This window comes from Canis lupus, chromosome 2 (assembly GCF_003254725.2).
Source record: "Canis lupus dingo isolate Sandy chromosome 2, ASM325472v2, whole genome shotgun sequence".
In the NCBI taxonomy this organism is placed as follows: Eukaryota; Metazoa; Chordata; class Mammalia; order Carnivora; family Canidae; genus Canis; species Canis lupus.
In genome coordinates this window covers 60346179-60362644 of record NC_064244.1, presented here as the reverse complement: position 1 = coordinate 60362644, position 16466 = coordinate 60346179, and the positions used below count along the sequence as shown (strand labels likewise).

The following is a 16466-nucleotide window of genomic DNA, read 5'->3' as shown; positions in this document are numbered from 1 at the left end:
ACCCTGCACTGCTGATGAGACCCTACTGTGACTATATTCTGAGTTCTTGGCTTCCTTAGATAGCCTCCTGGATGTATACTAGAACAGGTGTCTTAAAACTTGACATTCTTCATTTGAATTGATGCAGAAAGGCAGGGAGGCAGGAAAGGTATCACCTTATCACCTTATCACTCTTCAGTTATAGGAGGCCAGATAGCCCTCCAAATGTGTACTATGCAGGGGGACTTAACATTTCTTACTGTCCAAGGGCCTGTGGAACAAAAAAAAATCTTTGGCAACTTCTCTATTTCCGTACTTAGAAAAGCATCCTGATTCTTTCCCCTATCCACTTCAAATAGATAGAAACATTGTTTAATATTGAAATGTAAAGTGAAATTCTTCAGCAAATAGCATGATTATATGCCCAGAAAGAAAAGCCAGAGAGTTAACCTATGAAAATTAATCTCAACTCTGAACAAATGTGCAGAAATGAATAAAAGAATATAGCCCACAGGACCCAGAGATAGATGGGAGTTAGGTCTCTCGGGTCCCAGAGCAAGACCAGAGGCACACATTTTTGAAGCTGAAGCTCTTCTGTGACTCTTGCTTTATCTTGATTGAAAGTCCCAGAAAAATGCTCAAGCAGGCAAGAATTTGCATCTCTCTCATCTGATGTTTTTCTAAGCCAAGTTGCTTTGTTTTCTTCAGTAGTATTTATGACTAGTTACATTGCACATGGAGACTTGACTTGGATAAGGCGTTAAGGCATGGAGAAATGGGTAATGGGACTGCTTAGGACACCTGTCCAGTGCATGTTTCCCAGCCAGCCTTCCCATGGGCCAAAAGTCCACACAAACAATTACTTGTGAATTGTGAGGTGCTCAAGGAGGAAAATTGCAGAACAAAATGGGCTGAAGGAATTTATCCTTTTGTCATTTCCAGTTGAAGCCAGGGGCTAAAACTCATGTCTTGCACCATTGTAATCTACAACCATTTAATTTGCTAACAAGACTTAACTGATCAGGATCTGCAGCCTTCTCCGCCAGTATAATCAAAACAAGAAGCATTTGGCTCCAGAGAGTAAATGTTGTCGATCTTTTATTTTGCAGCCCCACCATTTCTCTCTGGCAGGCTGAGATGAAACAGAAAGCTGATATTTGGAGCCACTGGAATTGCAGGCCTTGTAATTTTGAAATATCCATTTTATCCCGTGTAATTTCTTCCCTAAGATTCCTCAGTCTAAATCTGATACAGGTAGGAGCCAAGACAAACAGTAACCATTTATAGTCACCCAGACCAGTTTGAATTTCACCCTAATGTAAAGCAAAGAGAGTTTTTGGCTTCATTTCAGGTGTGTAACAGGGGTAGAAAATGCATTTAAAATTTAGCAGCAAATGTTACCATATGTTTCCATAACAACTGCAAACTTTTATATTAGAAAAGCAATAATATAAACACATAGGAATCTTGGAACAGTAAACTATTAATTTACCAAATATAAAAAATCCAGCATGAAGGGGCTTTTATAGCCACAGAAGCCGTGAGGGGGCCCAGCATCCTGTGAATTTCTCCATTATGTGGCAGAAAATACTGCCGGTTGGTTTAAATGAGCAAATCTTTTAAAATTATAGGTACACTGTCAATTCTCCACAGTACATTTTTCTGAAACAATATGTGGTGGTGCCAGCTATGGCTGATTTCTTTTACCATCTTGAACTAGTAAAATACCCTAGAGTGACTGCCCCCAGTGCACATCTGTAATATAAGGGCATTTTTGTTTTCTTCATCCATAGCTTTAAACTTAATAATGGAGACTGGATTCCTGCACAAAGTGTAGTGCCCGGGAGCTGGCTCTAATGCCTGTCAGGGAAGAGGTGTTCACGGATTGTTGGTGTATGTGGAGAAGGTTCACAGTTTTCTCTCCCATCCATTTTTAAATACAAAAAGACAAGGGAAAAAGAGAGAGAATGGATCTACTTGACCACATCTTAAGAAAGAGGAGTTAGTGGCTAGAGTTGCTGAAATCACCATCAAGGGAAATCCAGTGTTCTCTGGTTTCTTTGTGGGGAAAAGAAATAATCTTCTTTTAAAATATGTATCAGAAACATGGCAACCTGTGGATGGGTCTTTCATTCGAAAAGAAGCATGATTTTCTCCCCTAAACCTGCCTCAGAGTATGGAGAGGGTTTTGAACCTTTTCCTGGAATGAAATGACATTATCATTTAAGGTAAGATGATGCACCTTGACCAAGCCCTGAAATATGGCTTAATGAGATAATGATCACTGAATATACTGATCAGGAGAAGAGAAGGTCAGAGGAAGGAGGCAGGCTGCCCAAAAAATGAAGCGGAGAACTCCTGAGTGGGCTGCATTCAAGAAGGGCCCTGGTATGGTTCCAGCCCAGAAAAGGGCTACAGTTCTGTACATTTCAGAAAGTGGAAGAAAGAGGCTCCACCCTTCCAGTCAGGGTAGCACGAGCAACGTGGCCTCCCTGCAGCCTTCACAGTGGAGCCCAGAGGCTGCCTCGCCAGAAGCAACACAGCGGGGACGTTGGTTAAAGCAAGGCTCACAGTGTTCATGGGCCAGGAGAAGACAGAGGGTCCAGGTCACTGTGCCTAGGGAATGTGGTTGGGCAGGAGTGAGGGTAGAATGCACCAGTGAGGGTGGAAAAGGTGTTTTGTATAAAGACCGATTCATTCCCAAATCCTTGGTAGGCCTTGTTTCAGGGCAGAAACCTGATTTCCGCTGGTTATCACCGTCTCTGGCAGGGTTCAAAAGAATGTTCGTTGTGTTTCTATCAGCGCTTAGCCACGGAAGCATCTCTGAGCATTGATGAGATGGGAGCCGGGCATTAATCTTGAGTCCGGCTCCCCAGTGGCATGAAGATGGGTGGGTGGTTAAGAAGAAAGCAACGTGCCATTCATTCACTCAGAAGGTACTTAGTGAGCACTTACTGTGTATCCGGTGCGAGAGATAAAACGAAGAACAAGAAGCACGGCCTGCCTCCTGTGCCACGGAGCTTAGGGTCTAACGGAGGAGAGAGACCAAACACAAGTGAACGGTTAAAGAAGCTGATGTCAGGTGAGGGGCACTATGGAGAAAAACGGGTGAGCAGTTGGGGGGACCCAGAGCTTCTTAGGGAATCTCTAAGGGAGCCTCGCTGGGCAGAGCCACGAAGAAGGAGCCAGCCAGCCAGATCAGAGTACGGTACCCGAGGGAAAAGAAGTTGAGGGGGGGTTGGAGTGGCAGGAGAGGGTAGGGGGACAGATATCATTCCACACTGGCGTTTGTTGACTATGAATAAAAATGAAATTCAAATTCTGTTTACCAGTATTTTAAAGGTTTCCACCTGTGCTCAAGGCTGTGGTAGGCCTCTCAATTCTAATTATGCCAGAAAAATGAAATGGGTACATGGCCTTGACCATAAGCAAAGCACAAGCCCCGAAGGAGCTGGGAAAGTTTTTATGGAGAGAAAGAGGGAATCAAAATGGAGCTCAACGGGTATTGATTGAGATTGAGCACCTACTGTGTATTGGTGCTTTGTATGTATTCACATTTATTCTTCACGGAAGTCCTACAAAGGTGGGGTACTGTTATCCATTTTGTAGATAATGAAACCAAATGCAGAGAAAACTTAAGTAGTTATTGACAAAACTTTAACTTGAACCAATTAAACGTATTGGAAGAGAAGCAAACCCTAGCAGTCACGACCCAGACCCACTAACTAAAAATACTGTAGGTTTCTGAATAGCCCTATGATATATCTCCACCATCACACCCTGCCCCCGCCCCCTTGAAGTGCTAAAATGTCAAAACAAAAGGATCCATGTTTGTTTTTAGGGATGTGGAGCTGCAAGAGGACTCCAGGGAGCTTGTGGCCTATTACAAAGCTGGTCTTTGGGAGAAAATCCAAAGCTCAGCTAGAGGAGGCAGTGGCAGCTACTAAGTGGCAAGAAGAACAAGACCTAGTCCCTGGAGAAGGAGAGGAGAATTAATGGAGGAAGTACGGGCCGGGTGTGACCTTGCTGGGTTGAAGAGGACAGCAGGGGCAGAGTGACTCTGACAATGTTAGAAGGTAGAACACATCACCACTTCTCTTACTTCTGGAGGCAAGCAGAAATGCCACGGGAGACCCAACATTTTCTTCTTTGGTCTTGGAATCTCAAAACAACCCTATTTAAAATCTGCTTCTGTACCATTCCAGTGTTTGCCTCAGGCGTCCTCTCCTTAGGTTATCTTTTGAGGCATGGCCCTGGGTGGAGATAGGTCAACTTTCAGGTGACTTTTTTTCAATCGAGGCCATCTCCCACTAAAAGTTTTCTTCTCCCCTGGCTTCAGCCGGCCTGGCATTTCTGACAGACGTGGAAACAGATGCAAGCATTGTTGCTAATGACAGGTGATTATAAGAGGCATGGGGGCCAAGGTAATTAAACCACGACTTGACAGGAACATTTGGCAATGCAATATTTCAGCATTAGAAATTTCTTTGCAGCGTGCTTTCCCCACTTGGTTTGGTGAAGATAATTCTTTTTTTTTTTTTATTGAGAATGTGGTGCTTGGAGATCTGAAACTGTCCTGTCTGAATGCCTGGTTCATTGTAGGGCTCCAGAAAATGGTTAGCAGTGAAGTGTCTGGGGGTCTAGTCGGTGTCTCAGACTCTTTCCATGGTCTGCTCCAGAGCAATAGTGGGAATAGGTCTGTGTCCGAATGCAGGGATTGTATCTGACATATTATTATGTACGATTTGATAGTGATAATACCCTGGAGAGAAACATGAATTATTTTTATGCCACTATAATTTCAGCTTCTCTCCCTGTTACCTGGGTTTGCCTGTGTTGCTCCCATGGATCCATCAAAAGAAGGCTTACTCCATTCTCTTGTCTCCTAAATTCCTCTATTAGAAGTAGGGAAAAAGTCTCGAGTCACCAGTAACCTCTTGTTACAAGGAACCATAGTAGAAACAATCATCAGGATCATGGAATTTGTTTATTTGTTCATGAGATTTAAATGTAATTTCACACACACACACAACAACCCACACTCCATTCTTTTTTGCTGGCAGGATCATTAGGAATGCCTATTTCGACACTTAGAGGCTACTTCTTGCTCACTGCCAATGGTGGCTCACTTACGATTCTCTGAAGGAATCCTGTCTTCTATTGGAAGAGCAAACCTTCATATAGACTAACTGTTACAGTTCTGACTGTTGAGCCAGCTGGACCACTAGCTGGACGACTGTGCGGACTAGCTTATTTATAGTTACTGTGGAAGCACAGTTTCTCCTAATACGGTGACAGCCTGGCACTTGTCTGAAATGGGCACTTCCTCCAAGCAGGTTAGTTCCTTCCTTTGCCACAAAACCAACTTTTCGATACCCTTGGTCTGGTGTTTACCTGACTATTGGAAGAGATCAGGGAAGCAGACCAGTCAGGGAAGGCCAGCTGCTGACGGGATGGTTGTGTCTCTTCCTCAGCCCGTGTTGACTTTCTCCAGGGAGGGGTGAAGAAGGGGATGAATCTGTGAATACAGTTTGGTTTCTGCCAGAGGAGTGCTGAGCCACCATGACCCTTTGTGGGGTTGCCTCCCCCAGCATGGATAGCTCCTGTCTAGCCCTTACTCTGTGCTGCAGGCCGCAGGCTATTGGGAAGCAGAGGCTTTTTTTAAAGCTTTGTCAGATAGGTTAAAAGGTGTCCCACACCCGGTGTATTCAAAGAGAGAGAGAGAGTAAACTCACTAAGCCTACCATGTTCCCTCTAAAATATCAAGTCAAGATGATTTTTAAATCCAAAGTTACCAGGCTTAGGGGGGGTGTGACCTTTCGTGAAAGCAGCCTTGGAACTGGAGCGGAGGGATCCTAGCAAAAGATAGCACAGAAGCCGGTGGCTTCAGGAAGGCTGCTGAAGCCAAAGCAAATTGTTGCCCTTCTCGGCCTTCTGGCCAGCAAAGCACCAACCCCAAATCAATACCCAACCTGACTCCTAGGCCGCTGGAGTTATGGCAGAGTCCAGGTGGCAAACCTTGCTTCAGAGCACCTGCTTACTGAACAGCTACTACTGAGCTCTCAGGGGCCAGAGATCACTAAGGCAGGGTCTCTGGCTGCAGGAGGCTTACAGTCAGATGAATACTACTGCAAATCATAACTCTTTGTTGAATTTTTAATAAGCATGCAGGTGCTTTTCATATATTATTTCCTCAGTTAATCCTGAATAATTAAAGTACTAGCTAGTCCCTAGTGGCTACTTCTCCATGCCAGGCACTTTTTAAATGCTTATTAACTCAACTTATCCCAGTGGTTTTTTTTTTTTTTTTTTTTAATTACCCCTCATTTTAACAGGAGAAAACCAAGGCAAAAAGATGTTAAGGAACTTTTCCAGGGACACAGAGGCCTGGAGGGAAAGGAGCCGGGCTTCCAGAGCAAGAAGTCAGGTCCCCAAAGCTAAGCCCTCCACCTCCCACTGTCCTTTGGATACAGGTTAGGATCACCTTGTGGGTGTGAAAAACACAGATTGCAGGTCTTCCTCGGTGGGGCCAAGCAGTTCGCATTTCTCACGGATTCTCAGGTAGTACTAATTCCCACGGTGCTATATCCAACAGAAGTGAGCAGTGGAAACCAATCACTCTAAAGCAAAGAAAAATGAGATGTCATATTTTTTAAAAAGATTTGTATTTATTTGAGAGAGAGTGAGAATGAGAGAGATCCTAGAGGGAGAGGGAGAAGCAGACTCACCACTAAACAGGGAGTCTGACACAGGGCTCGATCCCAGGACCCTGAGATCACGACCTGAACTGAAGGCAGACGCTTAACCCACTGAGCCACCAAGGCTCTCCGAGATGTCATATTAATGCAAACAGAGTGCCTTGAGAATACCAATGACCATAATATTATTATTTTATTACTGTCATTATAGCAGATATTTATTGAGTACTTACTCTTCTCCCGGGTACTATCTTATCACCAGGTAACCATCGTAACTGGTACAATGGATTATCTCATTTTATCTTCACAGCAGCCCTATGAGGTAGATATTACTGTTCACCCCCATTTCAGGGCTGAAGAAACAGAGGCACAGTTTACAAACTTGCTGAAGTGCCAGAATGAGGACTCAGTCTACCCCAGCATCATTCCAGAGCCCTTAACCACAAAGAGAGCTGTGGACCACTAAGGGAACTCAGACCCACACAGTGTATGAGCTGGCCCTGAAGGAGGAGGGAGGTGAGGAAAAGCTTCCCAAAGGGAAGGAAAATGTGCAAAGGCCCGGGGGCATGAAAAGGCAAAGTATGATTGAGTAAAGAGCATGGAGGCTTCCATGTAAGCTGCATGGGAAGAAATGAGGGATGGTGCAGCTGGAAAAGTAGGTTGAAGACCTTAAAAATGAGGAGTTGATGGTGTTCAAGAGTGGGCTTTGTGCTTTTGAACCCCCGTCAGGGGCATACTCTTGCTCAGAACTCATTGTGAGACTTCCAGATGAAATGATGGAGTCATTCTTTGTTAAAGGCGCTGCTGGGCCTTCTCTTCTCTCTCTTTTAAAGTCTGAGAGTATCAGAATCCGTTCAGAGGAGAGTTTGATTTCTGAGGTTAGCAACCCTGTGACAGTGACTCATGCCCTGCCAAGGGAGAAGTAAGATTTGTACACAAGCCACATCAAAAACAAATGGGGATGTGTGTGCTCATGGGTGAGTGTGTCCGTGTGTAAATCCACGTACCACACTTAGAAAACGCCTGCCATGGCACTGGTGCAGTGGTATCGTCGGAGCTGCCAACTTGTTTTATTTCTGATATTGCCTGGCAGCCCCTGAAGGAGGGAAAGTATGAATTTTTATCTCCCATTTACTAGACTTTCATTATATTGTGCTTACAGACACAGTGTCAGCACATAAAATGTTAAACATCACTGGTCTGAAAGAGGCTCCCATTGTCTTACCTCTGGTGCTGGGGGAGTCTTGCTAGCCTTGCTTGTAGTGGTTCTGTCAGTGTAATATGACATGAAGCATTTCTCAGTAATGACAGACATTGAATATGAGTGACAGGAACTCTGACCGCGAGGAATGGGTTCAATTACCAGAGACGGGGGGTTACCTGAGATAAAACCAAAGAGCCCAATTGTGCTCGGTTTCGACCCCTTGACTCCCAGATCCAGAGCAGTGAAGACAAATGGCTGATTAACCAGCCCCTAACCCTCTTCCTGCAGTGATAAACTTGTTTGGATTTCCCTGTCTGAAAAAAAAAAAAAAAATCTATGGGTGGCACGTTTCTAAAGGAAATATGATCAGAAACCAGTAGGGCTGGTGCTGTTCATTTTTGTCTCTCGCAAGCACAAAACCAAAAACTGTCATTCTATCTTGGAGTAGATCTAGGACACGGTGTCCAGAAATCAATACAAGATCAATGATTGCTCCCTTAACCCGCCCCCCTTTCTTTTGCAGCAGGAGCTACGCTGCTCCGGTTCACCTGTAGCCAACCTGACGCCAGTGAGAGATCCTGCCATCTGAAGCTCTCCTTTTTTTCTTTCCTCCTGTAGGCTGCTCTGCTCAGCATCGAGTGCAGCTTTCTGCTCGTTTATAGTCCACTGCTTATAGCCCCCAGATAGAGTTCTAGCAAGCAGCCCAATTAAACTGTCGCGGGCCGCCCTCACTTGACTAGCTCTGCAGAGTCATTTAGCCAACAGACATTCCTGACTATTAAAGCTAGTAGCAGCATGTCTCCAGAGCTGGAGATAAAATGAATGAAATTTGTTATTCTGGGCTGACACTTGATCCCAGCTGTTGAACTAATGCTATTGCACCTGAAGTTTTTCTTTATGGTAATTGCTGTCTGTGTTATTATTTCATATACTAAATTGGAGAAAATTGCAACAGGTATTAAATTCTTTGAGCTAATTCACGGATGTTGTATTGTGCATTCTTGCAAGGCAGATTCCAACTTCTGTTCAAGGCCGAGAAGACAGATTTTGCTAGCCAGATGCACCGGCTTGTGTTTCGTTATTATCAGAGACATTCCAGTTTAGGTCTGGTCAGGCATTTATCAGCTTTACCTGAAATCTGCTCTGAAATCTACCTTTGGTACTAATTCAGGCAGCATATGTTGGGACTGGCCCTGGGGAATTCCATGACGATGACCAGTGCTGACAGTGATCAGTTGGCTTGATCCATGACACATCCTTCGTAGAATCATTAAGTCTCTTGCATTGTATAGGTAAATGGGCAGTGTGAAATAAGACTTCCCAGAGGGCCCCTTTGGAATCCACCACTTGATGTGGTAGTTCTCGAACACCTCAAGTGGTACCACTTCAGTGAGAACCTATTGAAGTATGTCATAGGTTTGGAGTCTCTCAGCCCTGTTACTGGTTCTCACCGCCTGCTCCTGTTTCACTCTCTCCTCATTTCTGTTACCTTCTTTGACCAGATCTCATTCCAGAGTTTGGGGAAATCGTTTGTAGATTTCCCATAATAGCACATGAACCATATTCAGAGGACTCAGTCTTAGGGACCTCTTTCTCATAGTAGATATGACATAGGAAGCCATGTCCTTTACAGCATTCACTTGTCTGCTCTGCTCATGGTCAGCACTAATGGTAAAGGCTTCTGGCAGGATCCAGAACAAGAATTCAGATCTGGCTAGTGGTGGAAGCACTATGCTCGCCTTCAAGTTAATGCTGTGAGGGGAAGTCACCCTACGCTGTTGTCACTATCATTTTTCTCTGAAGATCACAGCTGGCAGACATAGTGGAACTCTTTTAATTTCAGGGGCATATTCACACCTTTAGAATCCAAAGCTTTGTTCCTGTCCCCATTAGGAAGCAGTAGACAGATTCTACTCTGTATTTTGATTAGAGGCAAATGTGAAAAGCTCAAACCTCCAAGTATAGAAAGATAGCTATAGAGCTCCATGCTTGCTTCATCATTCAACAGACCCCCATACCTAGACAGTCTGCAGACCAGTTCACAGTTCCCTGATATGAGGATACCTGGAAGCCTGTAAAGAATCATCTGAAAGTCCTTTGAGAAAGTGCTTTCTTTGCCAACATGGACATCTGTACTTTGAATGCCAAAAGCTAGTATCGGGCTGTCTATGATGGACCATTTATATTGTAAGTTAAAGTCCATAGAGTTTGTGAGATCTCAAACATACTGCATGTATGGTGGTCCACATTATTTTCGATATTCATAAGCTTTGTTTCAGTTACTTTGCAAATTGAATTTGAAAACTGAAATTGAATTATTTTAATTTACAGCAAAGTTCAAAATGAGAAGTATTTTCTTTGCCCACTGAGAAAATGAGAGAAGTATTAGTCTCTAATTTATATATGAAATGTATAGAATATGAGTAGAGTATCAAGTATAGAATTTGTGTTTAAATCCTGAGAGATTTATTTTCTTACCCTCAAATCCAGTAGAAAAAACTGAGTTTCTTCAAAACTAAACCCAAGACTGATCTGTGTTGCATTTTTTTTTTTTAAGATTTCATTTATTTATTGGAGCAGGAGAGAGAGATCCCATGACTGGGGGGAGGGGCAGAGGGAGAGGGAGAAACAGACTCTCTGCTGAGCAGGAAGCCTAATGTAAGCCTCAGTCCTAGGACCCTGAGATCATGACCTGAGCTGAAGTCAGTGCTTAGCTGACTGAGTCAGCCAGGTGCCCCTGTGTTGCATTTTTTTAAATAACAAAATGCCCCATAGGTCTAGGTATTTTTAAGCAATATATTCATAAGCCTATATTAACTTGTGCCCAGAGATCCTCCAAATGCACATATTCTTGTCATGGGTATTTGAAGATCCTAATAATATCACTGTAACACAAGTACAACTTGTTTCATAATAACTGCATGTGTGCATTTCAGATCCAGAACTAATTCTCCATATTTCTGCCTCTGTATCTCTTTAGCATGAGCAGTAGGCATGTCTCTTCAAATCTTACCTGGACTTAGTGTTTTATATATTTTGAGTTACTGTTGGCTCTTTAGATTATTTGACTCGTTTTGTATGGATTGCACAGAGAACATGGTGGTGACTTCAGCATATGAGGCTGTATAAGAGCTTGTTTAGCAACTGGTTATTATAATAGTATATAAGAGAAGAGTCTGAATTTGGAAGATCTCTGGGATGCAGGCAGCAGAGAGGATGACTGAGGTTTGGGCTCTCAAAAGGCAAAATCAGAGACACCTGGGTGGCTCAGTCGGTTGGCTCAGGTCCTGATCCCAGGGTCCTGGGATTGAGTCCCTCATTGGGCTCCCTGCAGGGAGCCTCCTTCTCCCTCTGCTTGTGTCTCTTCCTCTTTCTTTGTGTCTCTCATGAATAAATAAATAAAATCTTAAAAAATAAAAGGCAAAGTCAGAGGAAAACAAAGACCCCTCTTGGTGGTACTTGGAATTCATACACCTGTAGCCAGATCAGTACAGTAAAAAGATTCTTAAGATGACAGATATTTGGATAAGGTAAGGGTAATGCATAAAAAGGAATGACTCTTGAAAGTTTATTCTGCAAATCCAGAAATATTTCCTTTCTTCTCATATGCTCACATTTAGAGAATCAACCTTGTCTTAAGTGCCTTGCATCCACCGGAACCTTCCATCTCCTTCTCTGTAATTCACTGAGGTAGAGTATATCGTCACCTTCCCAGCGAAGAAACTGGGCCTCCCAAAGCTAGAGTGATGGTTGCCACCGGGTATATTGTAAGTACTTTTAGAAGGTGGGACTCAAAACTTGGAACCGTTGCTTCTAAAACTACAGTACCAGTTTTGGATTTGTGTCCCTCTGAGATCAGTGGCTGTTACTTTGGAAAGCAGAACTTTCAGCTAGGAACTTCAAGCAGATTGCTAAAATTCCTCAGTTGTCCTGATGATACTGCCAACTTGCTAGGCTTCTGATCACTGCTGTGAAAACTAAAACCCTGCCAGGATACAAAATAAAGTATACTTCTTAAAATTTGAACTTTAAACCTAATTCATGAGGGCGAATTACTTAGAATTGGTTGAGTTCCCTGCCATATGGGTCACAGTAGGTCTCCATCAAGAGCAGGGGCTGGCAAGCTTTTTCTGAAAAGGGCCAGACAGTAAATATTTTAGGTCCTGGGGCCACACAGTCTCTGTCACAACTGCTCTGCTCTTAGAGCACAAAAGCCACCAAAGACAATATGTAAATGAGTAAGTGTGGCTGTGTTCCAATAAAACTTTATTTACTAAAGCAGGTGGCAGGATTTGGCTCATGGGCCAAATGGTGAGAAAGAGTCCACACCTTGAGAAAGAGTTATGTTTAAGGGAGTCCACACCTTGAGAAAGAGTTATGTTTAAGGGAACCAGAACACAACAAATGTTTTCTTTTCATTTATTAGTTGTTTATGTAGATTGCTGGTGAGAAAGATGTCTTCTCAGCATAATTTGAAACCCTTTTCATTGGCTTGGATTTTAAAGTTGGCTTTTTTTTTTTTTTTAAATCTCTTGTTTAAGCACATGTTAAATGTGTCCATGTTCTTTCCATTATATATCTTGGTTGCCTTCCCAGACTTCAAATTGCAGTGAATTTATCCCCAAAGGATGTTTGGTATCAATTCTCAAGATGCAATTTGAATGTAGTCCGTTTCTATAATGGAAAAAGGATTCCAAATCTTCATTATTTAAGTTACACAGAAAATAATGAATCATTGAAATAGCTATTACTCAGCACTGCTTAGTATACTGCATCCTGTGTTATCTTGTCTTACAGCTTTGTATCAGCTCAAAGAATAAAGGAGTGTGAAGATATAATTTTAGGGTTGCATATAGCATTAGGCTATGGTTTCTAGCTAAGTCATGCTGAACTCAGATTATATTATAATGAAACTTTTTTTTTTCACTAAGCATTTTCTAGCAGGTAAAACCACATGCACACAAAAATCCAAATAACGGTTTATGAGTCTCAGAATTGTTATCCCAGCAACTGTAGCAGTTTCCTTGTTGTTATGCCATTTCTGTATAATGACCCCCTTTGATAAATCATTCCATCATGTGTCACTGTATTATAGGGATTAGGGCATCACCTTCTCTTACAGAGGGAATCAGCAGTGGCTTTAGTGATAACAATAGTAGTAGTTAACTGTGACATGCTTTTTCTCCTTAAAACTCACTGTCCTCACCTGGAGCAGCTATATTGAAGAGGAGGAGAGGTGCCATCAGAAATGGCATTCTTTTTTATAAATTTATTTTTTTCATGAGAGACAGAGAGAGAGAGGCAGAGACACAGGCAGAGGGAGAAGCAGGCTCCCTGCAGGGAGCCCCAGGCGGGATTCCATCCCCGTACCAGCGACCACTCCAGGAGTGGAAGGCAGATGCCCAACCGCTGAGCCACCCAGGCGTCCCAGAAATGGCATTCTTAACCTCTCAGCTTCATTGCTACCTGCTTGAAGGTGTGCCTATTGAGCCCTAGTCTTAACTGTAAAGTGAGATACTTGTGTTCTCTGCTCGAGCACTCTCTGTGTGAAATATTTAGTTACCTTCATTTTGTCTTACCTCTGTGTTTTCTAGAGCAACAGCATAGGGCAGTGGAAAAAGGACTCCCACAGTCCAAAGCCCTATTCTCTCTAGTGAGCCACTTAGCTTCTCTGACCTTTCGGTTCCCTCTTGCGTAAAATCAGAATAATACCAACCTTACATTATAGAGTAATTTTAAAACTTAATGAGGATATATGTTTAAGTACATTGTAAATTATGCTGACCATGTCTGAGTTATTTTTACTGTTTAACTAGCTATCTGGCCCTGGCCCGGCCTTGTTCAGGAGGCTCCTCTGCCTTCATTAAAATAACCAAATCCATAGCCCTATTCATCTTGGAGCATAACACGTGGAGTTGCCCATGTGAGAAGCAGCTTAATTGCAAATCAACTGGGGTCGCTATATGACAGAATGCCAGTGGGCACTGTTCCCATTGTGTTGAATAAATGTTACCCCTGGAAACACAATGTCAGTACTGACATCAACACATAAAATTCCCAGCATCTGCCTTTGCAACTTCTGATTTGGGGCTCATATTTGAAAATGTTTTCTCAGTGTACATTCATACACAGAGTGGATCTTTCTCTATTAGCACTCTACCAAGATCTTTTGTTGATCTACATTTCTGTTGCACTGGAGAACAGTTGCCTTCCAGAAGCTCCCTAAAGTGAATGTATATATGCCATTATCCTGTATTTAGAATGGGTACAAATCAAGAATAGCCTCTAAGTTTGGGGACCATCTTACATGTGATGTAATCACAAACAGAAAGAAACTTAATTTTATGTATGCAGATAGGACGGACAGGTGGATATGAATGTAAGGCTCTGGTACCTTCTGCCCATGTCAAATGAGCTAAATCCTTCCCAAAAAGCCAGCCAGGAAAACATATGATACCATTTGCAATGGTAGAATGTTGCACGCTGTTCTTCTGTAATTATAATGGCCTGATCCATGTGGGGTGGATGAGTCTTGCTTAACAGTCATTAATCTACTGAATCTTAGTATCAGCGGTCCATCTTGAGGAGCAGCAGTACTTGGCTGGATGAGTAGGGCTTTGATTTCATTGTAATAAGGATAGCTTTGTTAAAATTCTGCTGCTCAGTGGTGTCTGAGGATTCTGGGAAGAGAAGGTTTTTCGCCCCCAACCCCCACCTCCTTTTTTTTTTTTCTCTCTCTTTTTTTTGCATGGAGGGGATGAATTGTTTCTCTCTCTTCCATCCCCTAGGTTACTATTTATGCTCTCCCTTGATCTCCTGCTTGTCCCTTTATTTCTCCACGTTGTGAAAGTTTCTTTCTGTGTGACCAGGAGTCTGTTTAGCAGACCATATTGTGAGTGAAGGGCCAGCGTTTGTTGCCTGATTTTGGCAATGCTGGGCAGTCAGCTGGGATGTAATTAAGACTCTGAGAACAGGCTGTCTTCTCCACGGGAAGGGCATGTTAGATGGTGCTGGGATTTGGGGCTGTCAGTTTGGCCAAGGCTGGAGACAGAGAGCTAGGGACAGAGATATTTCCTTTCATTTATAATCCCTTTATGTACAGTGTATGCACTTGGCGAAGTTTACATATAACCTAGTGGCTAGAGCTTACAAGCCAACGCAGTGAAATTAGCATATGTTACATGTATATTTTAGTGATATTTTAAAGCAAGTGCATATTTCCAAAGTGAATTATGCATGGACGACAGCAATAGGGTTGTGTTGCGCTGGGTGTCAAATCCCACAACTTTTTGTCGGGACCGTGGATTTTACACTAAAAAGGCAGAAAGACTAAACGAAGTAAAACAGTTTTAATTTTTAACAGTTTGGTTCGGCCCAAGGAGCCAGCCTGTGACAGATATAACTGACATTTGAATAATTGGATTAATTTAGAGAAGGGCAAATCCAGTTTTGACGGTTGTGCTTGTGTGTACGTCTTCTCCTTTTCTTTTCTTTTCTTTCTTTCTTTTTTTTATTTGCGAGGATGGAGTGGTGTGGCTTAGATACATACTTTCAGTGATGCCTAGCAAAGCTGGAGGAAACTCCACCAAATTTATTAAATTGTCCTCCAGTTATTTTGTTTCCATATACATGCTGTCTATGTGTCCATTCATGTGGCATTAAGCATTCTCCCTATTTTGTGTAAAAGCAATCCACAGTGTGTACTTTATTCGGCTGTGTCAGTGACATGTATATTGCATACGCAAGCACGTTCTATGTGCTGTTGGTAACTTAATAAATACAGTCGGGAGAAAGTGTTCACCACTTCATAGGCCATATTGGAAATGTGCAGACAAGCAAACTCACTATGACACTGGTAAGCCCTTTTGGTCCCTCTATCATTGTGTTATAAAACATCACAGTGCAGCAGTGGAAACCGCCTCATTTGGTATCTAGGGTTTCAGTAGCCAAATTCCACATGGCTGAGTCCTCAACCCTAAATTCCTTCGGGTTTAGGTGGCTGTTGAGCTTCTTGTGTGAAGATCACCTCTGTAATTTGAGATCAAGAAACCAAGTACAACACAAGATGCCCCCGCCCTCCTTAGAAATTCTTTTAATTAAATGGGCCACCTAAAATCAGCACACTCAAGACTAGAACTTGTGGCAGGCAATCTTGAGCTGTGGCTCTGGGCTGGCTCTCAGAGCCTTTTACCCAGCAGGACATTAATAGACATTAACACTCGGGCAAGAAGTGTTGATGTGTGGTTTATAATGTTAGCACCCAGTTAGGCAGGTATAACACATGCTGTAGGAATCTTGTACCAACACGTGTGTGTTGAGTCAGATTAATGAGAACCATAAAAGGAGAGACATTCCACTCAAGCTGGGGACTCCATCCTATCCTCCTTTTACCAAGCAAACCTGGGGCCCAGCTGGGTGGAAATGTCCTAGTTGGACATTTTTTTCAGTATTAGCTTAAAGAGAATGTTTGAAAGTTTTGTTTTGCCCTGTTGTTATGTGATGGAGGAGCCCCATGTGTTAGTCAAGACTTCACATTAAAACTCCTTTTCATCCAGTGCCATTCAGGCTGAGAGGAAAGGAAACTT

The 16466-nt window shown here is 42.9% G+C and overlaps 1 protein-coding gene across 8 annotated transcripts in view; it reads left to right on the top strand.

Moving 5' to 3' along the window:
• FTO (FTO alpha-ketoglutarate dependent dioxygenase) overlaps nucleotides 1-16466 on the top strand; it is a 427826-nt gene that overhangs the window by 238210 nt on the left and 173150 nt on the right. Inside the window, exon 9 of one of the 8 annotated variants that reach the window (XM_025447106.3) lies at nucleotides 8408-8857. The exons of 5 other annotated variants lie outside the window; for them this stretch is intronic. In XM_025447106.3, coding sequence (XP_025302891.1) covers nucleotides 8408-8435 — 28 coding nt within the window. In that variant the 3' untranslated portion in view covers nucleotides 8436-8857. Of the gene's footprint in view, nucleotides 1-3820; nucleotides 3990-8404; nucleotides 8858-16466 lie in introns of those variants that run through there. 2 more of the 8 variants (XM_025447104.3, XM_049104411.1) reach the window with 2 other exon arrangements.